The following is a 27,889-nucleotide window of genomic DNA, read 5'->3' on the forward strand; positions in this document are numbered from 1 at the left end:
ATGCTCTCCTTTTGAGGTCAGCATGTTTTTAATGACACTTTACTGTCCCTGTGCAATGATCTACTGCTGTCCTCATGTTATAGAGCTCTGAAGTGCTCTTGTCATATATAATATAAGCTGGCCAGCTATGAAGAAATGCCTTGCTGTAGATGGAATTGGTGGGGGGGTGGGTCAGAAGGCAGCTGGTCTTATTTATTAATGCATCACTATCTGATTTAAAGTAGTACCCTATCATTCTATTAATAAAATTTTGGTCACAAAGAAATGGGAGGTTAGAAAAATGTTTCTATTTTGAAGATGACTGTTATTTATTTATTTATGCAAATTGCAGTGTGCACCAAGCTTTCAATGATATTTTTGCAAAAGATCTTGTTAGTACAGGTGAACCAGGTGTTATTAAAGCTGTCTTGCTATTAACACTAGTGGACACATTTATGTTGACAACTGGCCATAGTTTAGCAATTAATTAAAGGACGACAGACATTGTTGGCTGCAATTTATGTTAATCAGTTTCTACTTTGTTTTCTATGTGTTTAACAAATCTGTATCTTTATGTGTACTAGTTCAGCATTTAATAAAATTTGTAAATTATATAATTACATTTTACCTTATAACTTATCACTGTGCTCTGTGCCTTTACTACATGAACAGCACTTCATAAAAATAAAGTGAATTGAAGTATTTGTTCATGCTGGAAAAAACTTACTGCTTCCATAGGAAGTCTTGCAGGACATGATTAACCATGTCTGGATAGAAATCTGTCTAATTTAAGTATTTGTGAAGGTTAAAGGTTGTACTAAAGATTATGGTATTAAATTAAAGCAATATGAATATTTATACAATTTGTTAAATATATGTAACAAAGTTTAGATCTTTTATTTCTTGAATTTCAGTAAATTATTTTTGTTGATGTTGCATACCTTTTTAATTACTTAAAGAATTTCATAATGTGCCAGAATTCAGAATGGCATTGACATTTTTATCATTTATAGAAAAAAAAATGTAATTTGTCAAAAAAAAAAAAAAACAGTAAATGTAATGCATTGAGAATATCCTAAAATAACAGCATACTAGTAGTTACATTTCCTTCCTATAAATCATCTTGCAGTAGCCTGCCATCAAACTGACATCCCAACATCCCTGGTACCTTCTTTCCATGCAGTGATATTTCAGTTCTGATATTAATTTTAGTTTTTATTTTATTTTATAAAATGAATGTTTATTTTTAATTCATTCTAGTTTTCAGTGGAGTGAACAATTTTTATTTAGTTCTGTGTTTAAAATTTTAGTTTTTATTTTGAGTTCTGGCCTTTTTATATAATATTAGTACAGTTTTCATTTTTTTTTCTGTTGTAAGACCACAAATGCTGTCCTACACATATTTCAATGTAAGTTATTTTTCAGTCAACAAAATACACTCACAGTTCATAATGCAGTTAAACACAGCTTGACTATCAATGAGCAAACAGATTAAATGGCCTAATGAGTATAGTCAGCAAGATCAAATGTTTCAACCCAAAACACCAGTCTGTGCAGGCACGTTGCTGTTAAGCTTTAAACAAGCACGCATTTCGAGAGATTTGTTCACGCTGCAACGACGTCCATTGCACTGACGAACGCCTGTAATGCAGGTGCACAGACAAGGTCCTTGGCCATTGGCGCCAGCAGACTGTATGTTGACGATTTCTGCTGCCAGTACTGAAGCAGTGATGTGCAGTGAGGTTTGTGAGGCACTGACTCCTTCAGAAACAGATTTACAAATATATGAACCCATATCTTATACTCTATTCAATTGGCAGCATGCACATTCACTACTGGTTATGTTTCACATCTTATCAGTATTCTTTACACACACATAGGTAAGGTACATATTTGGCTAAGAAAAAACGTTACATTTATAGTGTCGAGAGAGAGTGCATTTGCTCCTCACCCTCCATGTGTTCTTAATTTGTCGTTGCAATTTCAGAATTTATACTCATTCAATACAAATATACTGATTTCAATTTAACCTTAATTGAAATATTTAGCTGTTTTTAAAATATTTTAATTCTTATGCTTTTAATCAATTTTAATACAGACTGTTCAACAAAAGGATAACAAGAAAAACACACAAATATTTTATTTAAGGTCAAAATTTAGTCTTTAAATATTTGATTTTTTATAAAATTAAAAACCGTTTATGGTCTTACCTTTATTTGTAAATGAAGTACATGCGCCTATCCTTTTCCACGAAAATCTCTGTCACTTTCTTGTAAAAGTCCTCCTTGATTTCCTTTATTTTTAAAAGTCTTAATCTTCCATTTTGATGTTGGAAGAAAAAATGAAAATAAACGGACCTCTGCAGTGCACTTAACTTTCTGATATTGCTAACTTATTGGCGCGTCTGCGTAGAAGAACAGCAACAACAAGCGCCTGTTGGCTTCACATCCGCTCCCTCCAGTGCGGCACGGTACTGTCTGCCTTACCTTGTGCCTTTTCACTGCAGTTTTATGTTCAATCAGCAAGACTAGATTTGTCACACACATTCATTAAAGATATTAGCCAGAGTGTGGAAAGTCAGGGTGTATAATAAACGTGTGTGCAAACATATTGGTGACACACAGAGAGACAGCAACAGACATGCGGCAATTGCATGCATCAACCCAATGTGTGTTGTGAGTTAGAGCGCAGTCTGAGCTGAGGCTCCCCTCGTTGCTATTGCACCTTGCGTTTCTCCTTTATATTTGATCAGGAAATGCGCAAATTCAGCCATTTTGACTGTAAAAATGATCAAAATTATTGGAACCACACAGAAAACAAATTTATAGTACAGAGCAGTGGACAAATTTATTTTATGTTATCATTATTCATTTTTTTTTTTTAATTTTCATGCATCCACCGGTCGCACGTCCCTGTACTGAAGTGCAGTGATGGTGCCAGAGAAGTGGTGGACTTCCACTAAGTACTGATCCATTTGGTCCTGCACTGAAACTCCGAGACTCTAATTCTTCTTGCACGCTACATTTGCTTTTATTATCTTCTGCGCTGTAATTAAAGTATTTCCACACTTATTTTCTTGCTTTCTACCTCCAAACATCTGTGCAAAACTCACCATCGGTAACCATATGTGCTTACGGTTTCAAACCGATGAACCAAATGTGCTCAACAAACAAGCAATGGTCCTTTACGTAAGTTGCGCCACATGACTATAGTAAGCCCAAGATACATAATCGGTGTATAGTGAACAGCGCGACTTAACTGAACGCTCAGGTCGACAAAATCGGATTGCACGAAAATGCTAATGCTATGTTTTTCGTTTTTACTCATTTTTCGTTCTGGTTTTAGTTCATTCACATATTACTCATTTTTATTTTATTTAGTTTTAGTTTCTCTGCCTTAATTTCAGTTCTCGTTCTTGTAAAATGAGTACTTGTTTTAATTATGAAAATATCACTGTTTCCAGGTCACTGGTCTCATCTTGAAATTTTTCACACTGCTCTTCACTCATTGCTCTATTTTTTCAAGGAAATATTCCAAGTGTGAATCCAAAAGGTGAACTTTGAGACTCATGTTGAAGCTTAATTACTTAAAGTTTAACTAATATATTTTTTACATTTCGTTATAGTTTTGCAGCCTAATTGTTATCTAAAATTCGAAAATTACTTCTTTGAATGCTGCCCAAGCCTCTTATTCCAAGTTGTTCATTGCACCATTAAGTTTTGCATTATAAATTAGTTTATTAATACCAGATCTGGCAAAAATTCCCTCTTTCAATTTAGCCTCCAACAAACCTGTGAACATTTGGCACAACTACATAAAACAGCCTCAATGTTTTGATATGGCATTGACAAAGTGCTTCATTAAACCAAGCTTAATGTGCAGTAGTTCTACCAGCACTTCTGGATCCCCCACGCTAGGTCTGATGATGTATAAAGAAAAACTAACAGTTAAAAATGTGGTTTGTGAAAAAAATGTGTAATGGAGAAAAATGTTTTTCATTTTTTAATTCAGCACCCACAAAAATAATAGTTAAATAATCAAAACTATTTTTTCGATGTACAGTATGCCTGTGAAATCATTATGGTACATTTCTTGCCATAAATGTTGTATTGTTGTCTTTTTTGGAATATTGATGTCCTGTGCTAATAGTAATGAGTATAAAGCAGGAAACAGACCTGAACAGGGTGTTAGTCCATCACACATAAGCAAACATACCAAAATTCACTCGTACTATATCATTTTACAATAGAATGCCTTTGAACTGTTGAAAGAAAAATACACAGCAGGTACTTCAGTCATATATTAAATCAGGATGCAAACAACAAGAGTTGATCATGCTGCCTGCAATCACTGTTATGTTACTTCAAAAAGCAAACGTGCACTTATGACTTATTTTAGATAACAAACATACATTTTGAATGTTTGAGGTATTGAAAATACACTTCAGTTCTTTATTATTAAAATGAAATAGATATCATATAGACAAAAAGAACACTGGTTCTTTTAAGAATACCAGATATTCTTAAATCCCTGTGATGTGATATGATGATAAAGCACTAACTATAATGAGATAGCTAGCCTTTTAGAAATGTAACTGTTGTAATAGATTACGATGCTTCTCGCAACCTTGTACCCTCAGACTATACGTCAGACACCAGGTAAAATCCAATGATGATATTTTATTATAATAATAAAGTGCACAAAGCACGCTCCTCTTCACAATTCTTCAATAAACAATAAATCACAAATACAATAAACCAATCCTCCACTCCCAGACGCTTAGCCACCCTGCCTCCCAACTCAGCTCAGTGTCTGGACTGAGGCACCGTCCTTTTATAGCCCCTGACCCGGAGGTATTCCTGTCCCGACAGTCCATAGTTCCTTACTCCTTCCGGGTCAGGGCAATCAGTCCTTTTCTTTAACCCGGGAGCACGTTGTTAGTTCCTGTCACGTGACCATGACGTACTCCCGGGTCATAGGGCATGAAAGAGCCCATAAGCCCCCCCACAGCGACTCCTGATGGTCCCCAAGGAATCCAGCAGGGTTGTGTAAAAATACTACAAGGTCCATAATGCCCTGCTGGACCTCGGGCATGATCCTGCTGTCGGGAGAGCTCCTCCTGGCGGCCTGGGGGTGCGGACCGGCATGGAAAGCCGGCAATCCTCCACACTGTTTAAAACGCCACATAAAGTCATTTTTTTATTTATAGCTGTTCTTAAAGATAAAGGTTCTCCATGTTTTTGGCGTATATGCTATTTTTCAGTATTATTCACAGTGACCTGAAAAATTGCGTTAAAAATTGTTTTAATAAATAGATGGCATAACATTTTATCTGCTTTTAATAAAAATTCAAGCAATAGGGTGTTTGTTAAAATTATTTATGGAAGCAAAGCTTCACCACACCAAATTCTGATTAAAAGAAGGAAACATTATTTAGTGTTCATATTTTGGACCCACCCAAAACAGAGCCTTAATCATTTTGTTGCAAGTGGCAGCCTGCCTGTTTCTGAAGGCAACCTAAGTCAATAATGCGTTGGAGTTTAGGAGTGGAGTGCGGCTGCTAAGTGAATACTTGGCAGTTCATTTTCTGGTAGCCAGGCTCACTGGCTGATTTAATAATGTGTCCTCTGATTTTGTAATATATTTTTATACATCAAGAAAATAATAACAATTTTAATACATGAGTTACAAATGGACTATAAGCTTTAACTATGGTGTAACGGCTTTTCTTTTTCATCTGTTTTGTAGTGTTGCCTGGTATGAAAGTCACTGCATAAAACACTAGAAATTTCAATAAAATATTTTAGAATCCCCAGTTAAATTAATATTTTTTTGGAATGTTTGAAAAACCTTTGGTAACACATTCAGTGTTCATGCCGAGATTTGAACCCAAGTCTCGGGAGCTGAGAGGCTGTAGTGTTAACTGCCTCCCCACTGTCTCTGCCTCATTTTTACACCATTGAAATGAATTACTTTTTTGTATTAATTCATATGTAAAAGTTACCTGTAGTTAATTTGTTTTAGTGTAAAATCAAAACTCAACATACCATTATGGAAATTTCAGTTTTTGTTGATGTAAAGACTAATGTCATAACAAATCATTTTGGACTTTTTTTCATCTGTAATACGTTTTAACCATTTTTTGGAAAAATAACTTAAGTAATACATTTTTAATCCTTTGGTTTCAGAAATGCACATATCTTTATAATGCAAGTTGTAATTGTATTCATATTTAGCTAATCATATTTGAAATCATGTGGTAATTTTACTCTCACCCACTATCAATAACTGTTTCCTTGCAAATCTAAATAAAATCCATTGTTCCTGTAGGATTTTCTGAAAAGTTTCTTGGGTTTATTGATAACAGTGGTCCACAAGGATCTAATAAGTAACATAGAGGATCTTATTGAAAGGTATAGAGAGGGATTCAAAATTTTTTCTATGGCACTACACGTATCATGGCAATGTATTGCCTGTTGATCACCACATGCAAGAAAGAATTTCACTGTATTCTGTACATGTGATATTACTGACCCTGTAAACCTATGGAACACTATGTAGGCCATAATTAAACAAATTGAGGAAATAGGGCAGTAGTGGGGTATTGAAAATATCAATATCAATTTATGTCAGGAAGTGGCCGTTTTTTTCTGTACATTTAATCTATTGCCTAAGGTGATGTGTCAAGATTGTAGCAATCTCTCATTAAAAAGAACCCCCAATCCAGTACAGTATTAATTTTACAAGATATTTAGTGTCCTAGATCCATAGGAGAAAATGACTTATTGTCTGTTGAAACCACCAAGGTAGACCGTTTCGGCCTTCTTTTCAAAAGCTGGGTTTGGTACAAAAACGATCATACAATAAATCATCATGCAAAATCACAGTACTTTCCTGTTAAGACAAAGGACAAAATTAATAGCTCCAGGTGTTAAAATATGTTGACATAATATTTGCTGCCTTCTGACCAAAAAGCAGGAATTAGAAGTGATCTGAAGCACACAACCACTAAGTGGGATGACTTATAAAAGCAAGATCCGTATTTTGCAATGGTCCAGCCAGAGTGCACACATTAATTCTAATTGAAATCTTTAGACTTGACAAATGAGGACTGTGTATATGAAATTCCCCTCACAGTTTGTCTCAAGTGAAATATTGCAGATTAGAAGAGAGATCCAGAAAAAGGTCTGAAAGGATGTGTCCTGGTTTCATCCTCTCCACCAATATCCAATTAAATTTCAATATAAAATAGTGTAGACTTGTGATAACTACTGTAGGTAATAATTCAGTACCATAATGCCTTTACTAAAGGTTGCTAGTCACTAAAGTTTTGTTTTTGCTTCCACAATGCAATTTCTTTTACAGTGTCAAACTTTTACTGATAATAACATTACACTGCAGTACTAGGATAGTTGACCATTTCTGAGATAGACGTAGGAAACTACCATATGTCTTATTCTTGTTTTTCTGTGGTTATTCTTGTAGGGGTCAGCAGAGATTCAGCACTCTAAGTAGCTGATCTACTGAAACCTAATATTGTTCTGAAATTTTAGAATACTTAAGGGAAAAGAAACCTGCTGTGATATGGAATGAAATATTAGGATCTTTGTTTCGTGCAGCTCAGATTTTTTTGTTTGCTTTAAACAATGGCAATATTGACTTATGGGTAGATTGAAAAGATATATACTTGGCTGTTCACTAGTCAGTACTTTATTCATCTTTAATTTTTTATCACATTTATCTCCTGTAAATTTGAGCTAACTTTATTTTGTACTTCAAGTCTAGCCATTTACTATATAGAATGTGGCCAATGCTTAGTTTTTATCTTGCTGTCTAAGTGTTACTTTATGCCTGTTGCTAGAAAGTTTATGTGAATATGAATGCTTTAATATGCCTACCATTGCTCATACAGTTCCAGACTTTATGGTGCCCTGAAATGGAGGGACCATATAGAAAAAGTGTTGTCGTCATTTCTACATGGTGTGACGAAAATGTAATACCCTTAAATGAAAATCTGCAATGTGCACTTCAGTCATGTCTGAATGGTTTGATTTATAATTTTAATCTGTGGAGCAGAGGGGTAAATCAAGGAAAAATGTGTCTTGTCAATTGGTATTGTACTGGAAGTCACTTGTGTCGAGGGTAAACTGGAAGGGAGACAGGACAGTTCTCTGAGGTGTATTGCATATCATCACCATTTCTGATGCACAGTTCCTGAGCCTCACATGTTCTATCATGAAACCAAAGCATTAGTAAATATAGTGAATATTGTATGTAACTGTAGAGAATGATTAAGTTAGAAGAGTCATTTTTAAAACTATTTAAATATTTGGATTGTTAATAAGAAATATAATAGGGAAAGGTGGAATTTCAGGCTTGATTGGGCATTTTGACTGATTTCAGTCTTAAAGGAGGAGAATGGCAGAGAAATGAATGAAACTTAACTTATGGTCTCAGATTTATTATCATCATTTTCATGACTGTTTTTAAGTAAAACTGTAATTAAAATTAACGGAGAGTATTCCTAATTACTTCTCCATAATTAATATAGTTTATAGCTAAAATATAGTTTGAAAAGTGGTAAAGTTTTCATGTGTTTCTTTTAGGTTTGCTTGTGAAAGGGTTAAATGGATAAATAAAAATACTAAGTGTTCCATATTACAAATTAATGTTTCTTGTGGTAAATTTTATATTACATATTCTACCAAAAGAAAATTAACTAACTGATTTGTAAATGTTGTAAGTCACCTTGGATAAAGGCATCAGCCAAATAAGTAAATGTAATACATGTGTGTAATTGTTCTCCTTGTTATGCTGTTTGGCTTTAGGGGTTAGTTATTCTGCACAAATTATTTATTTTTTTCTCATTTGAATGTCAGTTTTAGGGGACATATCTGCAGTTCACAGAGGAACACCTTTGTATGGACAGCCTTCTTGGTGGGGTGATGATGATGCAGATGATGAAAATTCCTTCAAGCAGGAAACTAAAGCTGGGAGCAAGAACTCTGAGAACTGTGTTGGAGGTAGAGTATATACCATAATATATATTTAAACTGAGAAACAGTATGTAATTTGAAGTTACTAATGCATTTTATCTTTATGCTGCAAATGTTTTTAAACATTATGCATTTTTATGTTTTAATTATTTGTAATGTGTTATTTAGTCTATATATATATATATATATATATATATATATATATATGAACTTGACATTTCATTGTTTTGTAAATGTAATAAAAAAGCAATTATTGTTACACCTGCTGCATAACTGTCTTTGTTGTACTCTGATCTTGAAATCTGAATGGTGGAGTGCTTTGTAATTGTTTTCTTTGTCACAAGCTTAGAGTTTTAAGCACATCCAGTCAGTCATTGTCCAGCCCACTAGCACATCCAGTCTGGGTGAAAGATGCATATTAAAATGGAAGTTATGTGCCACAAGCCGTCACTGTTGCTCAAATCTGCATGCCTGTTCATTGTTTCTTACTTTCACAACTAAGACAGAGTTGCATTATACTAAGTCATAATTACCAGTTATATTATAGCTTTGTAGTATTTTTATCATGTACCTAAGAATTTTTATTTTGTTAAAATTGTTTTGTGTGTTGGTGGAAAATTTAATTTGGCATTGGTAATTTCTTTTTACAAATAAAACTGTATGATAACCATAGGGAAAAAAAGTTTCCATAAAATTTGGTTTCAACCAGAGAACTTAAAATTTCAGATGCTGCATTTGTATTTTAGTTTAGTTCTGAATGCATTTGAATGCTATTATCGGTCACATTTTTGATCATGTTGAGTTGGGAATGTTTGTTTTTAGGAATTAATTATAGAGGTTATATTTAAGCTTTACAGGGACCTTCAGAAAGGCAGGTGTTGTTACAGAACAATGTGTAACATTTCTGCTTGCTAAAGATATGATTTCCTAGTATGCAGTACAGTATATACTTATTTTGAGTGTCTCATATTTAGTAATAAATTAATATCACAAAGTTAGTTTATACTTTGATACATATTAGAGATTTTAAAAAGTATCAATCTATATGTCTCTGTCTGTCTTTTAAAATAGGACAATCACATGATGTAATAGATAATCTTTTAGTGAAAAATTGAATTTTTCAGTTTACAGTAAAAATTGTAATATCATAGAATGAATGAGGAGCAATTTGTCGTGTAAAGTGGCCTCAGCAATGCATTTTTTATACAAAAATGCTTGGACATCTTGGCTCAATCATTGATTAATTTTTAAGTTCATTCACATTTAATGCGCAAGGCACAATTGCCATATCTATCTCTCTGTCCATCCACATGAAACAACTCCTCTCCATGTGGACCAATTTTGCCGAAATTGTCAGAAAAGTTACATTTTCATTGAGATATCTTGAATACCTCACACTGTACATATGTTTGAAATTTAAATATCTCCCATTGAAAAGCACCTGCAAATTTGCAGACTCCTCTATTTTAAAACAGAGAAACATTCTGTGCAACTTCAATAACTGATTAATTCAGTTTCCAATTTACCTTGAGAGTGGTTACTTCAACTGAAACATTTTGTATATTTTCCTCTTGTACTTACCTAAAAGCCACACCTGACTGCAAAACAGATTCCTCTTACATATTAATCAAATGCCACGAGAGGTGCATGCACACCATCTGAATTCTTCTGTTGCAGTGAGGTAAGTTAGCCATAAAAGTAAAAAAAAAAATTTTGCAATGAATGTAAGATGAAAAGAATTATGCAAGTGTCACTCTGCAAGTCAGGGTTAGCAAATATGTATTCATTATTTACTTTAGACTATGAAGAACCTCCTGTCTGCACATTATAATAATTCTACATTTATCTGCCACTATAATTTACCTGCAAATCTCCAGACCTATTCTTCATCAGGGTCTCATGAAGCCGATAATTTTATCTTGACACTTTAAAAGAGATTTTAATTATCCAATGGGCACTTCTTTCAAAAATTATGTTTTTACATTTTGTACTAGAATTAGTCACATACCTTCCACAATCATCAGTTAATAATACGACCTCAATCAATGACATTTGTACATCACTTGAATTGGAGTTTGCTGTTTGTGAAAGCTTTTCAGCCACCACAAGACTATTTGGGCTACATTTTTAACTACATGACATTGTAAAGTATGGTTAAAAAGTGTGCATTTAATGCAGTCTACTCAAACATGTAATTGCATTCTATTATCACTGTTATTGTTTAATATGACTCATTTTTATAAAATGTATATAATAAATAAAAATGTGGTAACTGACTCTTGGATGATGTAACCAAAAAATATAAAATGCTTCAATTTTCAAATCAGTCCCCAAATGCATCTGAATGTTATGAATTTTTATCTTGTCTGTGGTTTTTTGAAGTTTGTTTTCATGGCAAATGCAGTTCCAAAGCAATGTACCTTAAGCAGCCTGTATAATGTTTTTCAGGTTGCATTATGCTTACATACTAGACCACACTGCCTCACCGCTGAAAGTAGATGTATTCTACATCCAGCATGTTAGGATGTTCATTATTAGGAGGTTTGCATTGGTAGGATTTTTACTACTACAGATGTTTAATAGTTAATGTTAATCTACATTCTTATGTGATTCATATCATACGTTTTCTGACATCCCTGACGTTAATTCCTAAAGTGATTGATACCTTCATTGTAAACCAGTTATTTCTGCATTGGATTAGAACGTATGTACCACCAGTAGGCAACTAAATGTAATACTGCAGAAACAATCTCGCTCAATGGCTGGAAGCTACGAATGTTATGATAAAATTATTAATATAATGGTTTTTAAGGAATCGGCTGTATTGACATTTCCGCTTTCTGGAGACATAGTCTAAAGATTAAACTATTTACAATTTGTTATAATTTTTTGGGAGATGTATAAAATGTTAATTCTTGTGTCTTTGTCTGTTGTGTCACTTTAACACAGAGAATTAAACCTGTTTAGCCTCAAGAAGAGGGGATTCATATAGGGACTTAATACAAGTCTTTAAAATCCTCAAAAACTCTGATAAAGTGAACCCAGCAGAATTCTTTCAATTAAACCATGAATCATGTACACGAGAACAGCAGTGGAAATTTAAGGGAAGTACATTTATGACTGAAGCCAGGAAGTACTTTTCTACTCAGAAAGCTTTGGTAATCTGAAACAAACTGCAGAATCATACAGTTAAAACATAACCTTTGATAATATTTAAGAATGATCTAGATGAGATAATTGAAACATCTTCAAAGTCAAAGTGAACTTTATTGTCATCTCAACCTTATACAAGTATACAGATAATATTAGTTAAATAAACAAGCTTGATGGACTTAATGTTCTCCTCTTGTCTGTTAAATTTCTTTTGTTCTTATGTACCTATTTGAATGCTGTAGCTTCTTTCAGCTTCTTCCACAGAATTTATACAGATTTTTAATAAATATGCAAAAAGAAAATTAACATCTGACTGAATTTAGATTTAGAATATTCTCTGATTAGCTGTTAACATTTCCAAAAATAAAGCCCAGTTTTGTTTGATAAACTTTAAGAAAGTCATATTATTGTGTTTAAAAAAATAAAATTAAAAAAATTAAGAAGTCAGTAGAAAACAATGTAACACTTATAGCAGAGGTAAGAACACTTGATCTTTATAAATCAAAAAAAGCGTCTTGGTAAAACTAATTTGCCAATTTGAAAATACAGTAAATGTCGAATTACCATTTGACAGAAAACTGTGTTATCCTCTATGAATTGTGTGTGTGTAAGTTTTGGCAAAAGCTTGTTGGTTGAACACACCTAATCACAGAATACTGAAGAGGAATTAGAGTGCTGGGAGAATGAGTTCTTAGTTTTAGTTTTCAGTTCTGCTTTTATGTTTCCAGTCATAGGCACTGCATGTAAAATGTGGAAGGATTAGTTCTGTACTTTGGCAGCTGTAGTTAAAAAAGAATCCGGTGGACAAAGTGCAGTAGTATTTTGTTCAAACATTGAACTTCCAGTTACAGTAAGTGAAGCTTATTTGACTTTAAACAAATGTGTATTTTAAGTATACTATTTCAGTTAAAATTAATTGATTTGAAATTTTAAGAATAAACTGAGAGTTTTATAAATATCTGCATTTTATTGTACTTGATGGGACAGTTATGTCAGTATATTGTTTTCCTTGCATTTTTCAATCTTCGGTAGTATTGTTTTAATTGTCCTTTTCATTAAGTGATGAACCATTACAAGTTGTTCACTCATTTGACTTTTTTATGTTTTTAAAATTAAGTAAATCCTAAAACATTGCTATGGAAAATGAATACTGTCTTTCATTACAAATATACTGTAATTTCTTATTGCAGCATAGTCTTACATTAAGTGATATTGGTTTTCCAGGAGATAAAGATCACAGGAAAATTGAAGATCAAGGTGGAAAAGAAGACGGCCTTTATTCATTGTGTCGAGAGCCAAGTTACTTTGAGATCCCCACCAAGGAAGCTCAGCAGACAGTTCAAATGACTGAAAGCAAAATTCATGAAATTCCAACAAAAGATACAGAAGGACCTCATGGGGCTGCAGCAGGGCATGCTTCTTTCACCATTGAATTTGATGATAGCTCCCCAGGAAAAGTGACCATCAAAGACCATGTAACAAAATTTAACCCGGACCATCGTGCTCGACCAAAAAAATCTCCCCAATCAGGGAAAGAGCTTACAACCCTGCAGGCTGCCATGATAGCTGCTGAAAATAAAGTGGCAGATTGGCTGGCACAAAATGACCCCCCGATAGCTAGGAGAGAATCCACAGAAGAGGATTCAAAAAGCATAAAAAGTGATGTTCCAGTCCATCTGAAGAGATTAAAGGGTAAGAAGACTTTTTTTTTACTAAAAGTTATTTGTTTTCTGTTCTTAATTGTAAGGAAGTTTGTGAACAGAGAGGTACTATATGTAAGGCACTGCCGTGAGACATCTTGTACACTGTTTTGGTAATCTTAATGCTAGTGGCTAAAAGCTAAGAGCAACTGAAGATGATGATATTACAGTTACAAGCTGGTATAGAATTGAATGCTCTGAAGGTAAATGCTGAAAAAGATCAGTGTGACATGGTTGGAGGTTTTGAAGAGATGGGTAAATGGCTGCACAGCATGCACATTTAATATATTGGAAAGATCTTTTACACTGAAGATGCATTTATAAAAGGATGAATGATCAATGATGGATTAAATGGGTGGTCAACACTCTGCAGATAATGATAATAACCTAAGTTGTTGGTTATGTATAAGAAGGGTGCTGCATACTTATGTAGTAACCATAAACATAAATATTTTCAATTAGTTGTCCTGTTACATAGGTGAGTTGTGCATGGAAGAAGTTCCATCACCTGTTTCACGTTCTAACATGCCAAAGAGCCTCTTTGGCTTCGAAGGAAAAAAGCTAATGCCAGTATGCCAATTAAACTATGTATGGTGGAGTCGGACTTACAGTATTTAATGAAGGTGGAACATCAAATGGAATATGAAAGTACTAAGATTAGAATGATTAGGGAATTGTGCAGAGTTTAATTAATGAGAAAATGGTGAGTGCAGTGTTGAAATTACTAATTACTAAATTACTAAAGCTTGGTGTTTAAATAGTTTAGGTAATTATATAATTTTTGAAACTCCTGAATAATAATAATCTTGTGACAAATCATTTCCTATTAAAGTGTTTTTGGTAATCATCTTTGTAGATCCCAATTCTGCTTCCATTGTAAAGGTTACATCACACCCACTTAAACACAGAATCAAATTCATCTCTGTCAGAGGCACCAAAATTATATTTGATGCTTTGAAATATTAAGTCAGGTCCTGCAACACGCCCACTGAAATAATATGCTTATAAATGTCAAAAATCTGATACATAAATTGCAAAAAAACTTAGAAACAGTAATAATATTTTCAAATATCCTCAAATTTTATTTTCTGTGTATGTTTAGTCTCTTTGCACTTAATTTGTCCTGAATGAGGTGCCTGACATATTAATTATTGTTTGCTGAGAATTTTCAACAACAACATCAAGTAAAATTCAACTGGTTTTCTGTCCAGTTAAGGATAAAAGAAAATTATGGCTCAACTGCTTTTAGTCCTTTTCTTCTTCAAATGAAATTTAAACCCCAATGTTAGGGTATTTTTAGTGTTAGTCTTTTTTTTTTTTTTTATATAGCTGCCTCAAACAAAATGTAGCTTCTCAGTTATCTAGGTATAGCTTCCAAAATGTCCAGCTGTTCATTTTCCTGGGCTGATGTCCTGGCATACGCCACCCAAAACAGCAAGCAATAGCTTAAAAACAATGATTAAGAGTTATGCAACAACTGAAAACTACTTTTTCCAATACTCAAATTATTTTATTCCCTCATCTAATTCATTTCTTATTCTGAGAAACGTTAATTTATAAATAACACATGAAATATTCTGGCTGATAATTGAACCTATGAACCTAGCACTGGTAACATGTTTTGCTCATGCTTTGTAATTGTTATTAAATGCTGAATTTTAAATGTAATTTGTTAAGTATATTACCCATTGCAAATGTTACATTAGTCTGGAACATTGCTCCTTCCAAAACAATTGCTGTTCTCAGCTGCCCAAGTAAGGGCCAGTTCAAGCTTTCCATATTCACTTATTTGCACATATGTTTGTAAATTTTGATGTCAGTGCAGTGAGCAGCACTAGTCCAGAGAGCTATCTATGCACCTCTGTTTTCTTAGTGTCCATGTTGACATCCATATGCTAAAAAATGGAACATACGAATTCTGTTGAGGGGCAACATAAGCACACACATACAAACTGTGGCAATCACTGTTAAATATGAAAGAACAACCATCTGATGTGTGCATATGTGTTTGTACTTGTATTTCATGTATGCTAAAGTTTGATGGAGTCTATGAACTCAACAGACTTCTGAACACATCAATATCCCGCCTTTCCTTAACATAATGTATGTAGCTGTCTTCAGTAATGTGAATAGCCAACCTGTGGCATGTTTTCATGTGAAATGAATAAATGAAATGTTTTCTTGCAATATTATCTATGTTAGAAAATAAGCCTCCTATAAAGGGTAATGACTGATCAAAGAGTCAGTTGTGAAATAGTAAGAAAATTTGTTTCCTCTAACAAATATATATGGTGATGGAAAACACAATACATAAAACACATTTATACAAGGATGAAGTATAGTCTGTAATACTGAGTTTTTGCACTGGAATGAGTCATGAACCGAACACAAAGACCGGCTTGTTAATTTGTCATTTAAAATATGTGGAATAACTGCAGCAACAAAGAAATAACTTTCCAGGTTCATTGCTGACACCGAGTAAATCAGATGGGGGGCCTCTTGTGACTCCCAAACTCACTCCTTCATTGCACCACATAGAAAGAAAGATAGCCTGGCACGAACAAGCTAAACAGTGGCCGGTGCTAGAGAGGACATGTTTCAGCACTTCAGCATTTCATTGCAAGTAATTGTATATACCAGCAGTAATAGCAGAACCTTCTTGTTCTGAACCTTGACCCTTTTCATTTTTCCTCTGAGAAGAATTATTTTATTATGCCTGTATTTTCATTTTATAAAACAAAATTGGTACTCTACAAACCACTGTTGGGTAGTGGAAAATGTGAATACACTGACAAACACCTGGAATTAAATCTGTTAGTATCCTACAAACTGTGTGTTATAGAAATTTCAGATTTAACACTACCACAAGAAAGAGTTAATGAATCATTTGAATTAAATTATTATGACTGTTTACAGAAATGAGCTCAATCATGGGTATGTTATTTCACTTCAAGCAACACAAATACAGTGCAATGTATTTTATTATTTCTTTTGGGTAGTTGAAAAGTACAATAAGCTGAACACTTAGCTGTGGTTTAAAATTAAAAAGTTATCATTGTAACAAATTTAAAATAATAATTAACAAATTTAATAATGTTTCAGGAAAGTAAATTTCATTACTGTTCTTATTAAGAGAAAGATTTAATGTTTTTTTTTTTTTTTTGCATGCTAAGGTAATGTTAATGGAGTTGTTGAATCCCCAAAATAGATGCTGTATATAACTTAATGCACCAAAAGGTACAGGCAGCCATAGTTTGAGATACAGTCGTATGAAAAAGTTTGGGAACCCCTCTCAGCCTGCATAATAATTTACTGTACTTTCAACAAAAAAGATAACAGTGGTATGTCTTTCATTTCCTAGGAACATCTAAGTACTGCGGTGTTTTCCAAAAAAAGATTTTTAGTGAAGCTGTATTTAGCTGTATGAAATTAAATCAAATGTGAAAACTGGCTGTGCAAAAATTTGGGTCCCCTTGTAATTTTGCTGATTTGAATGCCTGTCACTGCTCAATGCTGATTACTTGCAACACCAAAAAGGTTGGATTAGCTAGTTAAGCCTTGAACTTCATAGACAGGTGTGTCCAATCATGAGAAAAGGTATTCAAGATGGTCAATTTCAAGTTGTGCTTCCCTTTGACTCTCCTCTGAAGAGCGACAGACAGCATGGGATCCTCAAAGAAACTCTCCAAAGATCTGAAAACAAAGATTGTTGAGTCTCCTGGTTTAGGGGAAGGCTACAAAAAGCCATCTCAGAGGTTTAAACTGTCAGTTTCAACTGTAAGGAATGTAATCAGGAAATGAAAGGCCACAGGCACAGTTGCTGTTAAACCCAGCAGGTCTGGCAGGCCAAGACAAATACAGGAGCGGCATATGGCATATCCAAAGACCTGCAAGAACATCTCGCTGCAGATGGTGTATCTGTACATCGTTCTACAATTCAGTGCAATTTGCACAAAGAACATCTGTATGGCAGGGTGATGAGATAGAAGCCCTTTCTGCACTCACGCCACAAACAGAGTCGCTTGTTGTATGCAAATGTTCATTTAGACAAGCCAGATTCATTTTGGAACAAAGTGCTTTGGACTGATGAGACAAAAATGGAGTTATTTGGTCAAAACAAAAAGCGCTTTGCATGGCGGAAGAAGAACACCACATTCCAAGAAAAACACCTGCTACCTCCTGTCAAATTTGGTGGAGGTTCCATCATGCTGTGGGCTGTGTGGCTAGTTCAGGGACTGGGGCCCTTGTTAAAGTCGAGGGTCGGATGAATTCAAACCAATATCAACAAATTCTTCAGGATAATGTTCAAGAATCAGTCACAAAGTTGAAGTTACGCAGGGGTTGGATATTCCAACAAGACAATGACCCAAAACACAGTTTGAAATCTACAAAGGCATTCATGCAGAGGGAGAAGTACAATGTTCTGGAATGGCCGTCACAGTCCCCTGACTTGAATATCATCGAAAATCTATGGGATGATTTGAAGCAGGCTGTCCATGCATGGCAGCCATCAAATTGAACTGAACTGGAGAGATTTTGTATGGAAGAAAATTAAATCAAAAATTCTTCCATCCGGAATCCAGACACTCATCAAAGGCTACAGGAAGCATCTAGATGCTGTTATATTTACAAAAGGAGCCTCAACTAAGTATTGATGGAATATCTCTGTTGGGGTGCCCAAATTTATGCACCTGTCTAATTTTGTTATGATGCATATTGCATATTTTAATCCAATAAATTTAAATGTGACTGCTGAAATACTACTGTTTCCATAAGGCATGACATATATTAAAAGGACGTTGCTACTTTGAAAGCTTAGCCAATGATAAATAAAAATCCAAAGAATTAAAAGGGGTTCCCAAACTTTTTCATATGACTGTATTATACAAAGGTGACAGTACACTTGAGGCATTCCTCAAAAACCCAGAACAGTGCTGAACCACACAAAGTACAGAATAACTGTGTATTCCTTCATTTTTGTTTATTCACCTCATCATAAACACAAAGGAAGGAATACACTGAAATTGCGTAAGTAGACAAAAAAACTTAACAATTTCAGAGAAACTACCTGAGTAAATGTGTAATTGCCAGAGACCAAGCGTAACAAGTGTTTTTATTATTATTATTATTTACGTATTTCTTTGTTACTAAGATCTTGGTAAGACTAAGATGCAAATATGATTTTTCCCTTACAAAATGCAATATTTCAACTTCCTCTTTTGTGAGGCTTGGCATGAAGGGGTCACCAAAGTTTTGTACTCATTATCAGTAAGACTGTAGATAGATAGATAGATAGATAGATAGATAGATAGATAGATAGATAGATAGATAGATAGATACTTTATTAATCCCAAGGGGAAATTCACAAATATGAAGAATATGAAGTATGAAGAAAACCACAGAAGAAGCTGTCTACAGATATTATTAAGAAAAGATGAGAGGTATTAAGCTGCAATTGTTACAGCTCTCATCAAAACAACCAGCTTGGTGCGTCAAGAAGTCAATAAAGTCAAGAATTGTAGAATATAATCCTATTTGGATCATTTAGTGATTACAACTGGCTGCCCCGTCTCCATATGTGACGTGTCACATTTTTCTACATTCACACCTTTTCTGAAAAGACATTACATTTCAAAAATACATACTCGTTGAAAAGCATCTCTAAGTGGTTGCATGTTGTCACTGGTGATGGCTTTAAAATTTCATTCGATAAGCAAACCATCTGTAGACTAGTGTATTTGGGAAGTCTGTTGCGCTTTCCAGTCAGCTCTGCAGAATATGTCTCCCACAAAGGAAGTGAAGGGACCTGTAGGTGGTGTTGAAAGAAAATGGAATTTCCTTAGTGTTGCAGTGCAATCAATCACTGCCCCAAAAGAATTTGACTCTGATTATTACAACTGAAGAGAATGCTACTTAACTTTCCTACATGCTATAATTGATCATCTTCTGTACCAGTAAATGTGCAGTTTGGGAGGAGTTGAAGGCTGGTGAAATTGGCTCCACAAGAAAAAGTACTTAATAAATTGTCTTGCTACCACAGTATACCGGTTTCAAGGCACTGTACAACGTTTAAGAGAGGTATTAACCAACACAACATCAAGTGCTTTCTGAATCGTGTTCATTGCAGTCTTTTCATTACAGTGCTTTTTAACCACCACAGTGACATAAGCCACAGAAAAGAACCCAGCCATATTTAGTGCGGCAGGAACTGACTCTTTCAGGAAGGATGTATCCCTGGGGTTAGGAGTTCCACACAATGCCTTTCTATCTCTTGACAATATCCCCAGGTGATGGAAAAGTTTCTCCAGCCTTGCTGGCACAACATCCCACCTACTTTGCAGTTGCCCTCTTTCAGTCTGTCAGTAAGTCTCAATCAGATCCAAAGCTCCTGCTACAATAACATGAAAAGTTTCTTTTCTTTTTCTACTTGACAGCTTGCATGCAGCAGTGAGAATTAATATTCAGTGTTTTACTGTGGTATATTTATTTAATAAGATTTGCAGCCATATTAATACCTAATTATGGTATATTATTAATTCGTATCCAGTATATTTGTTTTTTATTCTTATTGTTGTTTTTGTTATGCATTGTTTCCCTTTGTTTTTAGTCATATGCTGCATAAATCTGTAACAAAACATTTCTTGGGCAGAAATGTCAAGGAGATTCCTATTTTTCCCAGGATTTTTGGAAAAGGGCTTGTTACGCTCCTGCTTTCACACATATTAGTTTATTACACCAGAACAATATTATCTTAACTAAAGTTGCAAAAGGTGTTACCATCCCCTGGCATATGAGACACCATTACCACTAGAGCACCAGACCTGCTGATCTGCTTAAACTAGGAACTTTGGATTTACTTTTCTGTGTGACCTCATACTTAAAACTTCTACATTCTGAGACAACAGCTGGAGGAGACAACAGCTGGAGCACTAAGAGTATCTCAGCTGATTTTTTATTTATTTCAACCTTTATTTTGGGTCTCTCAATAGATCCTAACTGTGGATTTGTATATTAAAATATGTAAATGTAATGTAAACTTTTAATTTGTGGTGTTGTACTTTTGTCACTGTTTTGGCTTTAATGTGGCACTGTAAACAGAACCACTTTTCCACAATGTGATTTCTAAGCATGAAACCTGGTTCATTGGTAGTACTAACTTTCCCATCTGGTCACACAGCTTCATTTACTACTGGTGTCCACCACTGTGTATCATGGATGCCATGAAAGGCATCTACCACATTTCAGCCACCATTACTAGCAGATTCATCCTCTACTGAGGTATATAAAATTATCCCAGAGACACAAGAAAAACGTCTTCTGAAGTGAGAGTTAGTCATAAGCACAGATACCAGCTGCTTGTTCCAGGCACGCCTTCTTGTTATTTGGGTATACTGAGTCTGTCTAAAACAGTGTTGTTCAATCTTTTTGGCATCACATCCCACTTCTTTCCATGTAAGTGTCAGAGTTGGCACTTAGGGGGTTTCCCCCTTGGTGAATCAAGCATGATCGTCTGAGTAGGTGAGTTTGTGGGACCATCTTGGTGAACCGAGTGTGCTTATTGGAGTGGTGGCTCACTAATATTATAAATAGCAAAATAGCAACTTGTGAACTGCCAGTGGCAGACCCAGTGGTTAAGAAACACTCGTTTAGAGGTTATTGACTATAGATATGGTTACAAGGTAACTGTTGACTCAAGGTACTTTAAGAATAGATTCACTGAAGTGCAATCTTGTGTTTGAATATAGTGTTTTTCACTATAATCAGAAAAAAGTATCAATTCCCTTCAGGCTTTCTCTGCTAATTTTTCCAATCTACTGTAGGTATTTTTGTCTTTCTCCGTGTGAATGGAGAAATCAGTAGATGTTACTCCAATCTTTTTTTTTGTGTTAGTGTAAAAGCATACATCGTTTTCCTCTGTGAGTTCATTGTGGTATTGAGACAGCCTGCTGTTTCACTGCTTAAAAATGAATGCTCACATTTTTGTGTCTTTTTATAATGAAAAATACTCTTTCGTTTAGGGACGTTGTAAAAATCGTAGCATAAAGTAATGCATCCGTTTTTCTATAAATTGACAGTGAAGAGCTGACTGGTGACTTAATTGGTTTGGTACTGAACTGGTGGAAGAAATCAAAGTTCCAAGAAGCAACATGGTGGTGTGAGCTATGCCATGCATGCCCAACCTGTTCCTTAGTCTTGTTGATTTTGGGGACAGAGCTTATGTACACTAGCTATACACAGCTGCCGTGTGGTTTTGACAGGAGGGATGTGAATAAAATGTTTAAACACTTTCTCTTATTTTAAGATGAAAACTGTTTAGGAAATAAAATGAAAATAAACGTTAGCACCTAATCCCTAGATTTTAATATCATGCTAAAATATAAGTATATATTTGAATGTAGGCTTAACGTATGGGTGATACATGTATACTTGTGTTGTATCTGCTGTTTTTATTTATTCTTTTATTTATTCTTTATTCTGTCTGCTTGCAGTACCTCTGCACTGCTGCTTAAGAAACACATATGAAAATTGCAGCTTTCAAATTAATGTGGAACTTGAAAACACACCCTTTTGTAAAATTAGAATTCTCTGCACGCATAACCTAATCAAAGAGAAACATCCATCCATCCATTATCCAACCCACTATATACTAACTACAGGGTCACAGGGGTCTGTTGGAGCCAATCCCAGCCAGCACAGGGCGCAAGGCAGGAAACAAACCCCGGGCAGGGTGCACACACACACACACCTACACACCAAGCACACAGTAGGGACAATTTAGAATCGCCAATGCACCTAACCTGCATATTTTTGGACTGTGGGAGTAAACCCATGCAGACACATGCAATCTCCACACAGGGAGGACCCTGGAAGTGAACCCAGGTCTCCTAACTGCGAGGCAGCAGCGCTAGACACTGTGCCACCCTCAAAGAGAAACAGTTGACTGAATTTTTCTAACTCTACAGAAGAAACCTAGACACAACACATGATTACACACACATACTTAATCTTCTTCTCTCGGCTGCTCCTGTTAGGTGTTGCCACAGCAGATCATCTTTTTCCATATTTTCCTGTCCTCGTCATCTTGCTCTGTCACACCCATCACCTGCATGTCCCCTCTCACCATATCCATAAACTTTCTCTTAAGCCTTCCTGTTTTTGTCTTGCCTGGAAGCTCAATCCTTAACATCCTTTTCCCAATATACCCAGCATCTCTCCTCTGCACATGGCCAAACCAATGCAATCTCACCTCTCTGACTGTATCTCCCAACTTTCCAACCTGAGCTGATCCTCTAATGTCCTTGTTCCTAATCCTGTCCATCCTCATCACACCCAATGCAAATCTTAGCATCTTTAACTCTGCCACCTCCAGCTCTACTTTCTGGTCAGTGCCACCGTCTCCAAACCATATAACATAGCTGGTCTCACTACCGTCCTGTAGACATTCCCTTTCACTCTTGAATATATCTGTCTGTTACAAATTACTCCTGACACTGTTCTCCACCCATTCCACCCTGTCTGCACTCTTTTTCACCTCTCTTCCACAATCCCCGTTACTCTGTACTGATGATCCTAAGTATAATACGGTCTTTAATATTCGTTCTTTTTTCCCAGTTGTGTTTGTCTCTTGTTTAATAGGTTGGCCCAAGTCTTTTCATTTTTAACAAATTCAAAAAATAACTAAATGTAATATTTAATACAGGTAGTTCAATGACAGTATGAAAACTAACAATGTAAAAATGTGAATGCAGCTGGTGGACAATAGGTATGGTATACTTGATACTTTGTAGCAGGACACCTGTTGAGTACAGGTGGTCAAGTAGTAACATTCAATACTAAATTACAATGAGACTCTTCTTTTTTCTTTCCTTTCCATGCAGTTGCTGAAAAATGTAATACAGGTGATCTAAATATTTTTTTCATTATGCTTCATTGTTTTAGGAAATGTCTGTCAAGTCAGCTAAGAAGCCAGCCGCATACGAAACTGCATGATGTTGATTGAGGTAGTAGCTAAAATGAGCATTGTTGATGGCTCTTTTAAATGGTGATTTTCTTTTTAATCCAACATAACAAACGAATATCAGAAATGATTTGTTTGAGAAGAGTTGTTTTTCATTGTTTTCAGTGAGAAAGGAAAACAACCTTTGCTTGCAGTGGATGGATGCTTAAGAGTTGTAGCATAAAACAACACAAAATTAGCAATCTTGGGTTTTGGGCTCTTGGGCAGAATGATATTGTTTTAAGGTTCTGGTAAAGTATTTAAAGATCTGCTCTTAGTACAGCTGTAACTTTAAGGGATTCCACATAGGAATAACTGTGGCAGAGCTCCAGCAGACCCCCGTGACCCTGTATTCGGATTCAGCGGGTTAGAAAATGGATGGATGGATGGAGTTCCTAGTAGACTTCTCTGTAACATTCTGGGAAATAATGAAGTGTCAAAAGCAAGGGAATTGTCAATTCAATTAGTGTTGTATCATTATCTACCTAAATAAATGCCAGAAAACTTTGAGTGTGGTGTGGATAACCATATATGCTTGAAAATGGGTACACACATTAGCTGTTATTCATTGCAATCTCTGGAGCAATGATGATGACATGGTCCTTTCTGTGTGGCATTTCATTAAAATGACCTTTTTGGCATTTTGGGTAGAGATTTAGTTGTACGTTAATACTGAGACAGGTGTTTCATTGAGGAAAAAAAAAAAGGCGAAAAGAGAGAAAAAACAGCATGTGTAGTGTGTGCACATGAATGAAAATACACACTGCACTTTAACCTATGCTTTTTGTTTTTAATTGCTCATATTTATTTCCACAGTTTAAGCACAAGGGCATTTGATATGGGTTTGCTTGCTCAAAACTTATTTTCTTGTCTAATTTATTAAATGATTCAATTTTTTTTTGCTTATTACGACTGTATTTCTTACTACACAACCCGTCCATTCACCTGGGCTGCTTATCCTTTTTTTCATCAGTTTGATGACTACACCCATGTTCTCAAGCTGTTTTTAAGAATTTAACTGGATCATTATTTAAAGTTATCTCTGCTCATTCATCATATTATTGTTATTTTTATAGGAGTTAAGTGAATAGAACTGACAAGATTTGTTGGGGTGAATGGCCTGTTCTTATTATTCTTATCTAATTTTAATTTGTTTTTCTTTCCTTTAAATATTTCTTTGATATCTTGTAAAGCACTTTTTTCATTTACATCCTGTGTATGAAAATGTGCTATAGAATTAAATGTTGCTGTTGTTATTCAAGGTCAGGCTACTTAAATGTGATCTCTTAACACTTCGTAAAGAGAACAGTGTTATATTGTGTAGAATTTGTTTTTGCTTAATTTGGAATAATACCAAGCTTAAATGTATAATTTTATTTCAAGTATACACCACATATTACTGAAAGCATCATATTTTGTTTTCCACAATTAAAAAGGAAAGCACCTTGCTCATCTCTGGACTGCACAATAAACCAGTGAGGGTACCTGGTTGAAGCCTTTGTTTTTAGGATTACTAATTAAGATATTTTTGTAAGCTATCTTCCAAAACACAAAAGGCATATTTTACATTTTCGGAGTTGAGCATGTTGTATTAGCTAAAATACAGTTTGCACAAGATGACCTTAAGATGCCCAGTTGGTTATAACCCTTTTCAGAGTAGATTAGCCTGTTCAAAAATAACTGTTTCCTGCCTCTCCTCCTTTGCGGATCATTATGGCAGGATGTAGGAACTTCTAGCTCTGCCTCTTCTAGGCTTCTGTAGGTTATTTGAACAAATCAAAAGCAGAAGGATGAGGGGGATGGGGGGGCGTGTTGCAAGATCTAAGCACTATTCAGATGTAACTCAGCATGGCTCTCGTACAGGCAGAGTAATATAAATATGCAATTCTTGCATGGGCAGTGAATTGTATAGATTAGCAGAAGACAGAAAACGTTTACACAGAAATCATTTTTGTGTTCATAATAAGTGTTAAATAGTGAGATGAATGTTATTGTACATTTGCAGCTTTAAATCTTTTATTTTTACTTCAGTAAAATGGAAGCTGCACAATGAAGGTAAGGCTTTTCTGATGTTTTTTTAGCAGCTAGTGCTGGCTGCCTTACAGAGTCTTATTTACTGATTCCCAGTCTGTATGCCTGTGAATGCTTTATTTACAAATCTCAGTCATATTCTTGCGCTACTGTAAGAGGCTCTTTCATGTGTGTGTTTTTTGTTTTTCTTTATGCTCTAATTCTGTGTTTTACCCATAGTAATTTTCAGCTTCCCATTTGAGTCATGAATTAATTCCTGATTGAGATTCCAGTATATTAATTATATGACAATGTTTTGCTTTTCTAAAAGGTGAAAAAGAGTACTTTAATGTTTTCCTAATTTTTAAGGTTTCATGAGTTTATTTTTTTATAAGAAGATCTTGAATCTGTAACCAGAAGAACATTCACTTTTAACAAAAATTGGATTATTTTGCAATAATAAACTAGGTCTTTTGTGTATGTGATATATAGCAATAACAATAGTAATTCATTTACTAAAACTGCTTAATTTGAACATCTTTGTTTTAAATGTGTGCATTTACAGATCGGTTTCAATTTTTGACATACAGGTTTTTACCCTAACCTTGAGTAAGCCTGTCTAAATATGTAAATAATGATCTGTTTCGCCTCAAGTTACTGTAAATGTAGATATTCAAAAGTTCCTTTCTAAGAGAATACTGCACCACTGAATAAATTAAAGTAAATGGAAATATTAGGATCCTGTTGAATTCTTAAGTATTTAGATAATAGTGTTAACATTTTCATAACATTTACTGTACAGTATGTAGAGCTCTGCAGGAAAGGAAATAAAGCAGTATGACTCATTTATTTGATTACCAGTTTAATTCAGTGTTATTTTGAATTAGCAGCACATGGCAGTAACAGCTTTGCCTTGTCTGTCATCCAAATAAAGACCTTCATCTGTTTTTTTTTTTTTTTATTGATGATTCAATCAACAGATACTGTGCTGAATCGTTTTGGTTTTAATCATTTGCTAAGCACCCCTTCTGTGTTTTTTTTTTGTTGTTGTTTTTTTTCCCCTCTCTCGTTTCCTTTACAAACCATAAGTCAAGAAAAAAGAAATGTTTATATGTCGGCTGTTACATGACCAGGTTACAATTTTTGACTGAAGCAAATAATAACAAATGGAATGTGCATCACTGGAAATAAATGGAATTTAAAATGATCGCAATAAATAGTTTTCCTATAAGGAAAAAAGATAAACAAATGTGCTTTCAAAATTAATTATTATGCATCTGCATGCAAGATACTAGATAAACAGAGAATGTGTTTTTAGACTAAAAAAATCCCTATACTGTCATTTTATTAATTTGCAGGTAGCAAGCATGAGGATGGGACTCAGAGTGACTCAGAGAATGGCGCAGGCCACAGGCTTACAAGTAAAAGGGCAATACTAGAAGAACGTGCAAAAGCTCATCATGGTCATAAAGGACATGTTGTAAGTGCTCCAGGAATCCAAGGTGTGGAAAGTCATGTTTTGAACCGGACAGCTTTTATGATAGACTTTTTTGATGAGGATAATCCACGTAAGCGTAGGTCTTATTCATTCACTCAGACTGCAGCTGGGGCAATGGCTGCTATACCTGGAGAAGGCCCCAGTCCCATTCCACCTACAAAAATGAAAGGTGGTGTCCCTGTTGATTGTAAAGGAACTCCTTCTCCTCTTGCTGCTTCCCAATCTAGTAAACACATTCTGAAGCAAAAATCTGAAGACTCTTCTCTACTAAGAAGTTCTGCAAGTGTTGGACAGCAGACTAGCCCTAATGAACAACTAGCAAAGCCTCTAAAACCTATTGGAGTGACAGAGAAGGAAAATGAGGATGACCAAAGTGATAAGGGAACCTATACAATTGAAATGGAAAATCCAAATTTTGAAGAGGAGGAGGCTCGAAGAATGATTGATAAGGTAGGACAAACATATTGTTGTATGGGATACAACATATATATGTGTTATATACATGTATTTATATATATATATATATATATATATATATATATATATATATATATAT

At 34.9% G+C, this 27,889-nt stretch overlaps 1 protein-coding gene across 7 annotated transcripts in view; it reads left to right on the plus strand.

Annotated features, from left to right (window-relative positions):
• cep170aa (centrosomal protein 170Aa) overlaps positions 1 to 27,889 on the plus strand; it is a 107,513-nt gene that overhangs the window by 37,857 nt on the left and 41,767 nt on the right. For 6 of the 7 annotated variants that reach the window (XM_039738694.1, XM_039738695.1, XM_039738697.1 and 3 more), the window contains exons 8-10: positions 8,859 to 9,002; positions 13,353 to 13,820; positions 27,194 to 27,783. In XM_039738694.1, the coding sequence (XP_039594628.1) occupies positions 8,859 to 9,002; positions 13,353 to 13,820; positions 27,194 to 27,783 (1,202 nt within the window). Of the gene's footprint in view, positions 1 to 8,858; positions 9,003 to 12,892; positions 12,979 to 13,352; positions 13,821 to 27,193; positions 27,784 to 27,889 lie in introns of those variants that run through there. The other variant, XM_039738701.1, reaches the window with a different exon arrangement.

This window comes from Polypterus senegalus, chromosome 16 (assembly GCF_016835505.1).
Source record: "Polypterus senegalus isolate Bchr_013 chromosome 16, ASM1683550v1, whole genome shotgun sequence".
NCBI lineage: Eukaryota > Metazoa > Chordata > Cladistia > Polypteriformes > Polypteridae > Polypterus > Polypterus senegalus.